Raw genomic sequence first — 14113 nt, forward strand, 5'->3', positions numbered from 1 at the left:
TAGGTCCAAATTGACCTATTGCTTTAATCATTACTTTGAAGCTTTTCAATTTAACGATGTTTAAAGCAACAACAGCTTGGTATAACCACTTAGTAATATACTGAAGGGTTTTCCTATCTTTATTTTTATAACGGTTTTTTAGTGTTCTTTGTGCGGATCCTTTAACCCTTTAGTTGAGGACATGGTTTACACCATGTATCTATTGGCCCATTACCACGAGATCTTTGGGTGTTGGTGGTCTAAAGCGCCCGGTTGGAAGAGGGGTAGATTGATCCATGTCAACAACACCAATTTCAATATTTTTATACATTTATTATTTTGTAAACCCTTCTTTAAGTCCCACAATATAATGGCTTTTTCTAGCATGTTTGTCCATGTACTCAATGATTTTACATCCATAAATTGAAATGTTATACAAATTTACACTTAAAAAGTGATTCGTCTTGAACAAAAGAAGCTAAACGATCTAGTCTTAATCCAATACAACCAAAAGCTGCGAAGGAACAATTCTGAGCTAAGTGAGAAAAGCCTAATTTTTATGATTCCATCTACCTAGATGATTTGGAGGCAGATAACGAGTGGCTTGTAGAGATAGGACCTAGCCTTGGCAAATGAGGACTTAACATGGGCCCAAGGAGAAGATGTTGCATTTGGATCAGCATCTAAAGAAAGTTCTTCAAGTGAAAGGTGGAGAAGAGAAGCAAGCACAAGGCTTAGTGGCAATCAAAACCAAGAAATAGATGAGATTGAGGAGATACAAGAAGAAGATGATCAACCATTGGGTGTGGATGAGAAACAAAAAAAGAGGCAATATACGTCGAAGAATGAGATGACAACAACGATGATGATGACAATGATGGTGGTGATGATGTGCCAAAATGGACCAAAGATCAAACTATATAGCTTTTTTTTTTTTTTTTTTTTTGAATTTGTAACTAATTTATAGTTTGTAATTACAAGTTTGTAACTCTGTAGTTAGTCATCAATAAAATTTCTATTTTTTTCATAATTTTGAGTATACATATCATACAATGTTCGAAGTATCAGTACGGTACAAGTATCGTTGGTCAATGATACGAAAATAATATCAATATCTCAAATAATATCATCAATACCCAGAAATGCAAGAAAACATGGGGGAAACGGTAAAATTCTTTAGTGAAACTTTAGGAGATGCTAAAATACACATGTTTGCATATTTAGGAATCAAAAATTGCAAAAAAGAATACATACATAAAAGTTTCCATTTAATGGGGGCCTAAAAGCATGTGCTGACGTAAGAAATCAGTCCAACCATCCCATTCACCCAACCATCTAACCATCCAACCATCCAGCCTTTCATCCAAACGTCAATATCCACAACACGATATTTCATCGAGAAATCGTCGACAACTAAAAGGAAACGAGAGATTTTGGTCTTGATATCGCCTATCTTGTGATGATGATAATATTGCGATATTATTGATATTATCTTCAACAAATTGAACATCGCATACAACCATGCGCTTTGGTATCGATCCCTAGTGGGGGTGGCTACCAGTGAAGTGTGAACTGACAGTGGGGTGTACTAACAAGCTAACCAAAAAAAAAAAAAAAAAATTTAATGGAATTTTTTTTAATAAACAGATTTTTGGCGATATCGATACATTGGCGATATTATCAAAATATTGCCGATACAATGATGATACAAGCGACACCCGGAATTTACACATTCGAAAATATTAGCGATACATCTCCGATGTGGCGATACCTGGAATTTCTGATTCTACCATTGTTATTAGTATCGCTACCAATGTTATCGGTATCACTAAGCTAGAGATACAAATAATTTCATGGATATTTCAATAATATCGGGGATAGTTCAAACAATGGTAACGTATCGTTTGCGCACTTATTACTGTAATATGTTGTTAGTTAACTTGTTAATAGTTATAGTCTAATTGTCATTTAGATGTAATGTAATAAAATATAATAAAATAGGTTTAAAAAAACAATTCCAAACACTTTAGTAATATTACATGAATTTTTTTTGGAATTGTTCCTCTCTTTTTTTGGCATTTTTCTAAATTTTTCCAGGAAAAAAAAGCAGCAGGCTGTGAACCGCATATGCAATTATGTGGTCACATAATCAATCAGCCCCCCGCAGACGCATAGGATCACTTATACAATTTGACAACATTGGTTGAACCCTCAGGAAGCACTGCAACACCTGCTGATTCCCTTTCCAAATAATACAGGTACTTCCTCTCACAACCTCTACTAATCATCTTGCCCGTCTTGAGGTCTTGCAAAACACAGTAGGAAAGAAAGAATGAGACGGAACAATTTAAAGATTTTGTAAGTTACTTATAGACAAAAAGCTAAAGGAAATTTGGGGGCATACAAGATAGAAAAAAAGGACAGATGCATTAGGCTTAACAGTGCCCAATTCAAAAATAGTTGATGAGGGTACCATCAGCTTAAGTAATAGCTATGTTGGACGAAACATGATCAAAAGAAGAAAAGGAGCTGCGATTGCCAAAGATAATCAAATGCACCAAAATCGATGATCTAAGGAGAAGGATGAGAAAACAAGGGGCTACCTAAATGAACCAGATGACTATAGAAGTGGAAGAAACATTGTTGGACATAGAACCACTGGAAGAGAAAACGCGAATATTCTTTCCGTGATGGTGTGACATTAATCTGATCACTATCAACAATCAAAGCAGTAGAAGTATTGGGTCTACCATCAACAGAAACGTAGTCCATCACAAGAGCTTAATTAACTTTCGGAGCCTTTCTATGGAAATCCAAACAAAAATTCAGTGTGATTCACCAAACCACGGTGAGTGCAAATGCGATCTCCTCTACCACCACGGCCACCTCTACGTCCCCCTAGCAACCTACCACCACGATACATCACACGACCTGACCAACAACAACAACCTCCATGCAAACCAATGAAACCAGATGAAGAAGTCAATGTAGCTGTATCAGACACATTAACATGAACACTATCAAAGTCATTTGCAAAAGAGACTCTAAAGCCTAGTATAGACTTTGGCAGCCAAAGGGATTGACACACCACTCAAAATTTGATCTTTAGTCTACTGATATTCTTTCGGAAAATCAGACAAAAGTTTCACCACTTTCATATCCCCCAACAACTTCATAGAGTAACATCTGACATGATAAGATGATATATCGAAAGCTCTTCCCACATGCCAATCAATTTAGCGAAATACTCACCAAGGGACTTGTCTCTATTTTCAAACAAGATCATCTTCCATTACAACTAACAGACCCATGAGATATTATATTCTTGATTACATCTTTTTTACAATATCCCAAACATCTTTCACTGTGTTCAAGAACATCAAATTAGAGCTCGCCTTGGGTTCCAAGCTATTCCATAACGATGATCTGATCTAGGCATCATTATGCATCCACTGTCCATATCTATAATCAGATTCCTCTAGTTCAAACTCTATGATGAATTGATCCTTTGCTGGGGCTATGAGAAATATTTAAATCGATTTAGCCCAGTAAAGATAATTTTTCCCATTCAATTTCATGGATGTTATGGACGCATTAAACGACTGTCCAGACACTTCTAGTAATGAGGGACCACTAACTACACATTTCGGCTCCATAGCCACCGTGGAACTGATTTACTTCAATTTATACAGAAAAACATTGATTTATAATTCAATTCATGCACAACTACAACTCACAACTATATCACATAAATTTCTAGCCCCTCATCAACTAGAACTCACTTCAATGTCATTTATACATTTCACAAAATGTAACAGATGATGAAACTATTAAAAGACCACCTCCAACACAATAACGGAAGGAAAATAACTTAAACATTACCTTAAAAGAAAAATCAGCGAGCCTTCATCTTCAAGGCGAGGCTCCTACACTTCCTAAATACTACCCAACAGAAAAATAAAGCCCAATAGCTCAAATATCATGTACAATAAAGCCCACACGGGCCTGCACAAGCCAGACAGATGACACTCAAACCCTTTTTATCACCACTAATGCAATTGGCCCAAAATTATGCTTATTTCATCATCCGACTATCAGATAGGTGAACATTTGTTGGACGGTGAAGAATGAAAAATATTCAATGTTCCTATTTCAACAAACAAGTGTCCACAAGTCAACACTTATGATCATTCAAACAATCTGATTTTTGGAATTGACACTTAGCAACAACGGGTCCCACAATTTAATTGGTTTATTTTAGATAATATACACTATGCGTACAATTTCTGGGTGCAAGTGTATCCACTGTCATAAGCCTTTTATTTTGAAAACATAAGAGACGGAGATAGAGTGAGAGGGAAAAAAGAGATGTTGTAGAGGAGGAGGAGAAGGAAGCAGAAGCACAAGAAGAGTTTCCCCAGCGGCCCGTACGCTATTTTTCTTCTCCAGAAAATAAGCACTGTGCATAATGACCATAGGCCATTATACTGGACTGTAATGGTCCGTTATGGTTATGTTGGACCGCAAATGCTGTTATGCCCTCGTAACAGACCATTACAGTCCAAAAATTCCGAACAGGGTGTTATAGCCCTGAATCGCATAACCGGTTGGACTGTTACCTTTCTGTAACAGCCATTATGAAACCGTTCTTTAGTACTCAGACAATCTTAACACTGAAGAAGTTACAGATAATTTAACCCATATACAAAACAATAAACTGTTACTTTCCTTTTGAGAAATACAAAAGTCCACATAACTTGGTTGCATCTAAACGTTCTGGTACTTTCAACTATATCTGATCTAGCAACACAAATAAAAGATATTATTGATCAGACTTTACATGAACATACTAGACCTTGATCCCTTGTATGTGGTTATAAGCTTCCAATTCAGTTATGTAACCTTTCGCACACCAAAGAGAATGTAATTGGAATTTAAACACTGCTTCGCGTTCTCTCCTGCAATGTTTTGGGAGCAAGCGGCACTCTCGATGATCTGAATTATGCATTGGCTCAACAGCACCATTTACAGTACCTGGTATCCAACTTGTAATGTTTCAGTACCACCACCAAATTCCATCATTCTCATAGTAATCGGAAATTTTGAAATTATGACTAGCAAACAATTTGTTCAATCTTTTTCCATTGGGCTTTGCAGGTGCATCAAGGCCATCCATCCATCGGATTGGTCCCATATGAGCATTAAAAACTGAGCGATTGAAGATCCAACCGTCGGAGTGTATATCAGGCCTAGATTGGGGCCATCTAAGGCCCTGACCAATGATCCAACTGACCAAGTTGAAGAGCTGCTCATTGATTAATGATCCATCAATTCATATTGACAATATAAAAAGTCCAACTGTTCAGATTGTAAACTGTGACCATATTGGTGATCCAGATTGGATGATGGAAGTCCTGGATCAGATCCATGCTTGTATGACCATATTTGATGGTCTATTTGGATCGTGGGGCCTACGGATGAATATATAGATGGCCTTGAATAAAATTTGAGTTTAGCATGCCTTTGCTTGATTGGTAGAAGAGATTGAAGGGGGGAGGACAGGGAGGTATACTGTTGGGAATCCTCCCAAAGTCCTATATGATATATTTTTGGCAGCATTTTCTTTGCTTTCTCTGCTGAAACTTCAGATCCAGATCTGTTTAGACAGATCTAGATCCAAACCGAGTGATTGTGTCAATTTGGCATCAAAGCAAGTTTCTGTCTTGGGAACTTGTTTTGCTTTTAATTCAACAGATTTCTTGTGTCAGTCTGTTTCTGCTGCAATCAACTTGTTTCCTACTGTTGGAGCTGATCCGTCATCTAGATCTGTGGGTAGTTCACAGTCCCTCCTTTCTGTTTTCGGCACATGCACATGGAACTTTGAAGGGAATTGGATCCAATTTCTACTGCAAATATTGAGCACAGATTCATATATGCTGTTTCTGTCTAGGACTCCATTCTTTTCTTTTGCTCCTCAAAGACCCAGAATCTGAATGTAAAGGTTCAGATTTGGCTTCCTCCAACTCGGATCAGATGTCTATGCACATATAACCCTCAACCACAACCCTTAAACTCACGCTACCAAGCCTAAAACCCAGTCCCACCTGCAAGTCACTTGCTACCGCATCCAAAACAGCCCAAGTGCTATTAAAAAAACAATAGTCCATATTCCTATAAAACAGCCTTAACTGCAGTCATACCATAGCCTCATAACTTCCCAAAGATCTATACTGAACATTCTTTAACTGCTGCAAAACAGTAGGGCACGAATTACAGGAATCCCATATAACCCTGACATGATCCACTGAAAATGCACCACATGCGCATGTCAGAGGTGGGGCCCACAACGAAAGGCAAGGATTCCTCTGGGTGACATGGCGTAATTGCCCTTTCACTGCAGACCCTAACTCTGACATACGCACATGGTGCTTTTTCACTGAGTCATGTCAGGGATCCTGTAGCCAAGGGTTACAAGCAATTCACGTCCAAAACAGTAGGCCACTCCAAGCCCTCTTTCCAAACTCTACAGCATCCCAGCCCACCTGCATCTTTAAATGCCCAATTCTGTCAATAATTCAGCCAGCAATCTGCCCATCAACCTTGCCCATTCAAATCAGCCTTAATACCAACACAGCTTCATCCAAATACAAGCCCCACTTCCAACTGAACAATTTCCCCAAAGTCTTCCCAAAGCTACCTAGAATCTGTGCATAAAACAACCAGTCTAGCCTCTCCAGACAATGCCTATTTTTGTTCTAAACTGTTCCTTAGCCTGCCACCAATTAGATCCCATATTCCAGCCACAAACTCAACCTATAAACCCATCCCAGAACCATATCCAATCTGTCCTGCAATCTCTGTCCATAAGCTGTCCAGACATAGCCCAACATTTTATCCCTTTTGAACCTAAAGCAATTTCAACAGTCCCTAAAACCCCAAGCTATAAACCTTTCCCCTTCTGTAGCCAATTCCTTCCCAACCCAAATCTGGAAATAAGATTTGCATCGGTCATCAAGACGCTATAGCGTATTTATAATCACTTCCATGGCAGATTACATAATATTCAGATGGGGATGTATGTCCAGGGAAACAATTTTTTCATTTGTATCTGGAGCAACAAATCCTAGAGTGGGAATACTTCCCAAACTGAGATAATATTCAACGGCTCTGGACATACCTGAAGATGTGGAATCACACCAAGAGGAACCCACCATTAGTTTGCTCGATGGATCCATGGATGGATCTACAAATGGATCAACAGCTGGACCAGAGAAGGCTCCTAACAAATCAAAAGATTACTTGACAGATGACCTGGTATAAGAGACTGAAGAATCGACAGATATGGACAACTTTGATGGTCAAAGAGATGGACACTGTCAGAATCGTAGTGGCAAACTCTATGGAGGCGAATACCAGGGCACCATGGTATCTTTTCAACAATGATCAAGGAACATGGATCAGAAGGCGACAGTTAGTTTAGAAGATGACATATGGGAACTAGTTGCATTTTTGGATGTGGTCTTTTCATTGAAAAGAATTGTATTGGAATAGTGCAAATGGCTGAAAGAGGTTCTGATTGGGAACAAATTGCATGCATCTATGTTATCATTCCTATGCATCTAGGAAGTGATGTTCATTAATTGAATAAGCATTTTGAGTTCAAATATTATTGTCCATACAAATATCACATCCATAAATGAGTTTGAAGTATTGCAAATGCAGTATTTGTAATCAGGAAAGCCTTGTAGAGAAGAGTCAGACCCAAATTTGTCTCTTTAAGCTTTCTTTTGTAATAGAAGGTCCATTCACATAAGTATAAATCAATATGAAGATAAATGCATTTTTTTTGGAGTTTGAAGTTGGCCATATCTATCAAGTGCATTTCAAAAACTAGTTACCTCAACATCTGCGCCACGGTGGTAATCCATAGTTAAAGTTTCAGCTGTTCGTTTTCCCTCATCGTAACAGCTCCTTACACCTACACAAGACCAAACCATAAACAATATCATATATAAGTATAATATATGCTACAAAGCCATTTAATATGTGTATTTATTAAAATTATATAAGGTAGAAAGCGTTGGACAAATATTTTAAGACATCAAATAATCACAATATGCAACAAGAACATTTTAGAGTACTAATTTTTCCCAAATGAATTAGACGTGCAACAGGTGGCTCACCTATGGGGTTGACATTGCCCCAATATGTCTCCTTTTGGGGGTGCTGAAGTGGGTCACCATAGACCTCACTGGTACTCGTCAGCAGAAAGCGGGCCCCGATCCTTTTCGCCAGGCCCAACATGTTCAGGGTTCCCATCACATTTGTCTTGTAAGCAGAGTCAGGGATCAGATCCCAAATTCATGAAGTTATTGACTGCTACTTTTGAGCATTCATCAAAAAGGAATTGTACAGAGCAAATAAGCTACTTGCAACTAAAGTCCAATACAATAGAAGAAATCAAATTGTTGTACTTCTTACAGTGGCGAACTGAAGGATCACCGACTCAAAACAAAGGAATCCAACCAATTTAAATAAACGAAGGAAATGCATTAAAATAATTTAGTAGAAGAAACTCCTTGTTCATTGAAACACATAAAAACAAAAAGGAAAAGACTGTTTGTGTTTAGTGTGCAAACATTGTTGGCGCACACATATTTCCCACCATCATAAAATCATGAGTGGGAAGCCGAGAATCTTAAAACCCATTTCAAAATGGACTTTTGAAGATCCATATCTTGAAATGCATATAGATTCCCACCAACTGTCTTTAAATGGTACATGAAAAGGAACTCCGTGTTAAACATGTATAATGCCTCACCAATTACATTCGTGGCTTCAAGAATCCAATGCAAAGTAGCTTTTTCACTACTGTTGTTCACCAAATATGGTTTTACAGCAAACTAATGCTTCTTTTTTTGAAAAAAATTTCAAGATAAGTGTTTCATATCACATAGAAAGAAGAGATATCACATAATGCTCATCCTGAATTACTGCCATTTTCATTCAGGGCTAGCACTCCATGCAACTAAGGCCCATCCTTTGATGATCCATACCGTTCATCCAGTGGCCTCACATGTGGCAGACCAAAAATCTTCTCCGTCAAACAATCCCAGCCATCAATTAGTGGACTTGTTGATGTTTCATATGGGCAATTGACTGAATTTGTTTCTACTCATTTTAAGGCCAATGATCCAATGGCTAGAAATGTCCAAAGGAGGAGATTCTGAAGCATCACCTAGATCCAGAACAACAAATCTTGCAAAATCAAGAAATCTCACCACAATTTAACAAAAAACCGAATAAAGATCAGAACAAAGGATATGATCGTCTTGATCGGATTATACTTGTAATGGACGGGCGAAGCAGGGCATGCCAGGTGATAAATTTGATCCACCTCCAACAGGATCGGCTCGACAACGTCGTGCCGGATCAGCTCAAAGCTCGGGTTCCGGAAATGATGCATCACATTCTCCTTCCGCCCAGTAAAGAAATTGTCGATCACAATCACATGATCCCCCCTCGCCATCAGCTTATCCACGAGATGGCTACCGACGAACCCGGCCCCGCCCGTGACGACGATCCTCAGCGGCGGCTTCCGGACGCCCACCGGGACCCGCCGGCTTCCGGACACAAAATTACCCGAATTGCCACCGTTGCCATTGGCGACGTGAATTATGGGGCGGGGATCGGAAGGGCCCAGATTGGACAGGGTTGGTTGGAGGATGAAGAACGTGGAGGCAATGAGGACACCAACGAGAATGAATAGGAGCCGTTGTTCTTTGAGGAGGTAATTGATAGATCTTGGGAGAGATCTGGGCTGTTTCTGGGATTTACTTGAATATGGAGGGGTGGTTTGGACGGATGGATTTTGAAGTTCTTCATCTCTTTTGGATTGGTTTATGCTGGATTGCTTGTGGAGCTGTTTCATGATTCTTGTTTGGGTGGTTGAGGAGTTTGGCAGGGTATATGGAGAGGAGTTAAAAGGGGGTGGAGATATCAAATATGAGGGTGTGAAATTTCACCTGCAGAAGAGAAGAGATGCTTCTCATTCTGGGGGTTTTTGCTGAGAATTCTTGACTTTGGATTGAGATTTGATTGATTTTGGCTTGTTTGGCTGCCTTCCCGACTGTCATCAGTTATTGAAAACGAAACCGGAGAAACGAGATTTCTGCTTGCAGACGCGTATCTTCAAGCGCCGAAGATAAACGCACCGTAACGTGTGGTGTAGCACGTGTTTGTGGGATCCGACGACTGTGGTTGTGTACAAGGCTAAACTCGGTTATCTTTTTGGAAACATACGCACGTATACTTGTTCGCTCCTCGGTTGCTACACGTGTGCGGAATTGAAATTACAGCTTTGATTTAAAGTGAACAACTATGACCCTGGATGAATGCGATGACAAAGTTATAATGAGATCTATTACCTATACAACCCCTCCCTTGACATATAAATATAATGAGATAATATTCAAATGGTGAGGTTTATTGTCTAATAATGTATCGTATGTTTGCCTTCCTTACAAAACTCTTTTTCAATACGGATAAAGTAAAATGAGTAATGATTTCTTATAATTGATTAACAAAAACAATTATTTAAACATTTTTAAAATAAAAAACTAAACTTGACATATGAGTATAGATTTAAATTACAGTTAAAGATTATCAACTACTTACTTATTACTACAGATCATACTATAGAACTTAAATGATAGACTAAAATTAAAATATTATATTAAGAAATGTAATTTATTCAACAATAAAATTAAAAGATTACACTATGAAATATGAAGATATTACTAATTGAAAAAAATATTTAATTTGCTTGAATTAGTATAAGATATATTGTCTTGTTGAATTTTATTATTATTTATAACCTTTACTTATCTATGTAGATCTTTCTCACGTTTTAATGGTTATCATAATCATTCATCACTACTAATTTCATTTATTTTTCCTTTTACCATCTGTTCTATAATTTTTTTTACATTATTATTTCTTCATTGGTCGCTTCGTTGCTCAAAGATTGATATAACATTGTTTAATATGTTTTTATTGTTATTATCAAAAAATCTTCTTTGTACATGTCTGTTGATCTTCAAATTTACTAAGCAGGTCCATACAAATCATCCTTTGATTGATTCTCAAAGGGAATGGCCATAATAAGGATGAACAATATCGTGTCCCATCACTTTTCATAATTTTAACGGTATGTTTATTGGTGAATGTGTGGGCCTGCATGGTGAATGTGTGAGCCTGCATGATGAATATACCGCCAAGGTTATTTAATTAAGTATCATTTACTGTTGGGACAACCCTATTAACGTACCAGATTGCTTATACAGTGAATTTTTGGCATTTTCAGTGCGCATGTCATTGGCGCTTGAAGATGAGAAGAAACTATGAAGGGTAGATAGATCGTGGAGAAACACAAGCAAATTGCCCTACCCCACTTACATGAATTTCCTTATGCTTAAGGTAGGTAAGGTCCACTGCTGCGACTGTTTGAAATCCAACCCGTCCATCTGTTTTTTTCATCTCACGTTAGGACATAGACCAAATAAAGAGGCAGATCCAATACTTACGTGGATGACACAATAGGAAACAGTAGGGATTAAAAACCCACCATTGATACCTTCGTGGAGGTCATTGAAGTTTTGGATCTGCCTAATACTGGTGTTTCAGTTCATCCTGGTTGGAGTAACCTTGCGAAGAGTCTGGATGGCATCTAAACAATAAGGTGGGCCAGGGGAAATTTTCAACACTTCAGGCATTTCTATTCCTACTCTTTTTTATGGTGTTGGCCTTCTTAGTTTTGGATCTAACTCATTTTTTTTTTTCGCCAACGTCTTAAATTCACTTGCTAAACTGATGAACGGAGTGGATTTCATATGGACATCAGGTGGGCCTCGCATAGTTTCCACCTACAACTTTGCTAAAGTTGGCGTCCAGTACGGTTGGATGGGGGCATATCCCTCTCGTCGGACGGGGGTTGAGAACGCGGATTGGCTACTCCCTCAACCAAGCCACTTAGCTGCGACCGGAACCTAGCCATGTATGTGGGACCCCGACCTTACGTCAATGAATGCCGTGCATCCATTTTTCTATCTTATTTTACGCCCCGGTACAAAAAATTAAGTGGTCAGTAAATGCTCACCGTTAAAAACTTCCCAACGTCCACCATTTGATGTCCCACATATTTATGAGGTCACACATACTCTTGCTGGACTTTATTTTTTTACTGCTCTTGAAATAGCCGATGAGAAGAAAGACACGTGTCATTGCACGAAAATTTATAGCGTGGGGAGGATCTTTAGAAATATTTGAAGCGTTTTTCACTGAAGTATTACTGGTGCTGAGGTAGATGATGCATGTTCTTTGATGACTAGGCGTGGTAAAAAAGTCCGAGACGTGAAAGGTAGTTAGGAAGAACGCGGTTAAAAAGGACAGAAAGAGAAGGATGTGAAAAACGGCTGTAATAACGGTTCAGTGTTATAACCGTTATAAAAATAAAAATAAAAATAAAAATATATAAATAATAAAAAGTTTAATAAAGCAAATCAGCTCGTAACAATCTAATAAATCAATTAAATTATCTTTATCTTTTCTTATCATAGCTTAGCTTTATCTTGGGAATAGCGATAATTCAGCAACGATAATCTTCAATTGTAATTCAAGCCTATACTTTTGTGTTGAATTATTTTCATTCTCAATATGAATTCATCTTTCATAAAGGCTTTTTGTAGTTACTCTCTAATTGACTGTAAGTATTTTTTATTTATTTTTTGTTCGATTGCACTGATATATTAAATTCATTTCATACGGAAGGCAAGAAGCAACCCATCATCAGAGGAAGAAGCACAACTTTTGGATATCACTTAATTATATTACAATTCCATCACAAGTAGCTGAATAGGTGACCGACCTTCTCAAATCACAGTCATATACGAGCACATTCAACGCATCTGCCTAACTCGCACTTGGGGTCAAAGTAGTTCTATTTGAATCAAGTTGTACAATCGGTTCTGGCACACCCGCACACACCACACACGACCAAAATCAAGCCGAGTGCCAACAATTTTTGGCACGCCCGATGGGACTTTAAGCTACTAAGCTGTTATAAATATTTATTGTGCATCGACCGTGCAAAAAAGTTAACAATTTTTTGCACACTTGGTGGGATCAATGTTTAATTACTAACTATTATAGTATCTGGTTGCCATAAATTTTTAGTGACTGACTATTGTATTATTCATACCAGTGCAATATGACCCGAAGAGGTCGTAATACTTTTGGCACTAATAAACCTCATGCACCAAAAGATGCAATACAGGTGCAACCGGTCCCTGAGTTGTTGTCGGATCTAGTAGCCAATCCTCCAAACTAGAACAACACATCGTCATCTCGGACAGATCTCTCTTGAGATAATGTCAGTTGGGCTATGCGATATGTGAATGAGGATTTAGCATATTGCATATCAGTCATTGGGTTAGGCAGAGCAGTCTCAAATTCAGAGATGAGACTTTTCAACATGTGGATGGCCAATCAAACTGAAAACTTGAATCGGATAATGGTCAATTTTGTTGAAAGAATGCCTACTGTGCCTCAGCAAACAGTGCCACAGCCAACCGTGCCTCAGCAAATTGTCAAAAATAGTTTCGTTAGAAACTTGGCACCGGTGCCACTAGCACCGCCAGTTCTTATTTCATAACGGAACACACATCTTATTCTAATATAGGAAGTGTGGAATGTTCCCCTACCTACAAATTTTAGACAATTTGAATGAGAAAAGATGAATTTTATTCATGAAATCAGATATCAGAGAATCCCCGGGGGAAATCTTTCCTTATGAATATCCCTCATAACGGGGAACAATACCCAGTAAGTCCTTATGGGATGAACCACGCTATTTGGACCGCGACAAAGCAAATCATCTCATACTAATCCAACGAACCAATCAAATTATTTTTATATTTTATTATCATAGCTTATAATTCTTGCAGTTGCTCCATGTGACCGAGTGTAAGTATTTCCTTTTTGTTTGATTATACTGGTATATTAAAGTCCTTTCACACGGAAGGTAAGAAGCAATTCATCATAAGAGGAAAAACTATGTCCTTTGAATATTGTTTAA

The 14113-nt window shown here is 38.2% G+C and overlaps 1 protein-coding gene across 2 annotated transcripts in view; it reads right to left on the minus strand.

Annotated features, from left to right (window-relative positions):
- LOC131253027 (UDP-glucuronic acid decarboxylase 1) overlaps positions 1 to 10146 on the minus strand; it is a 42275-nt gene extending 32129 nt beyond the window's left edge. Inside the window, exons 1-3 of one of the 2 annotated variants that reach the window (XM_058253858.1) lie at positions 9304 to 10146; positions 8163 to 8309; positions 7878 to 7957 (exon numbers count right to left, since the gene is read on the minus strand). In XM_058253858.1, coding sequence (XP_058109841.1) covers positions 7878 to 7957; positions 8163 to 8309; positions 9304 to 9910 — 834 coding nt within the window. In that variant the 5' untranslated portion in view covers positions 9911 to 10146. Of the gene's footprint in view, positions 1 to 7877; positions 7958 to 8162; positions 8310 to 9299 lie in introns of both variants that reach the window. The other variant, XM_058253856.1, reaches the window with a different exon arrangement.
- Between the last annotated feature and the right edge of the window lie 3967 nt (positions 10147 to 14113).

Source organism: Magnolia sinica, chromosome 8 (assembly GCF_029962835.1).
Source record: "Magnolia sinica isolate HGM2019 chromosome 8, MsV1, whole genome shotgun sequence".
Taxonomy (NCBI): domain Eukaryota; kingdom Viridiplantae; phylum Streptophyta; class Magnoliopsida; order Magnoliales; family Magnoliaceae; genus Magnolia; species Magnolia sinica.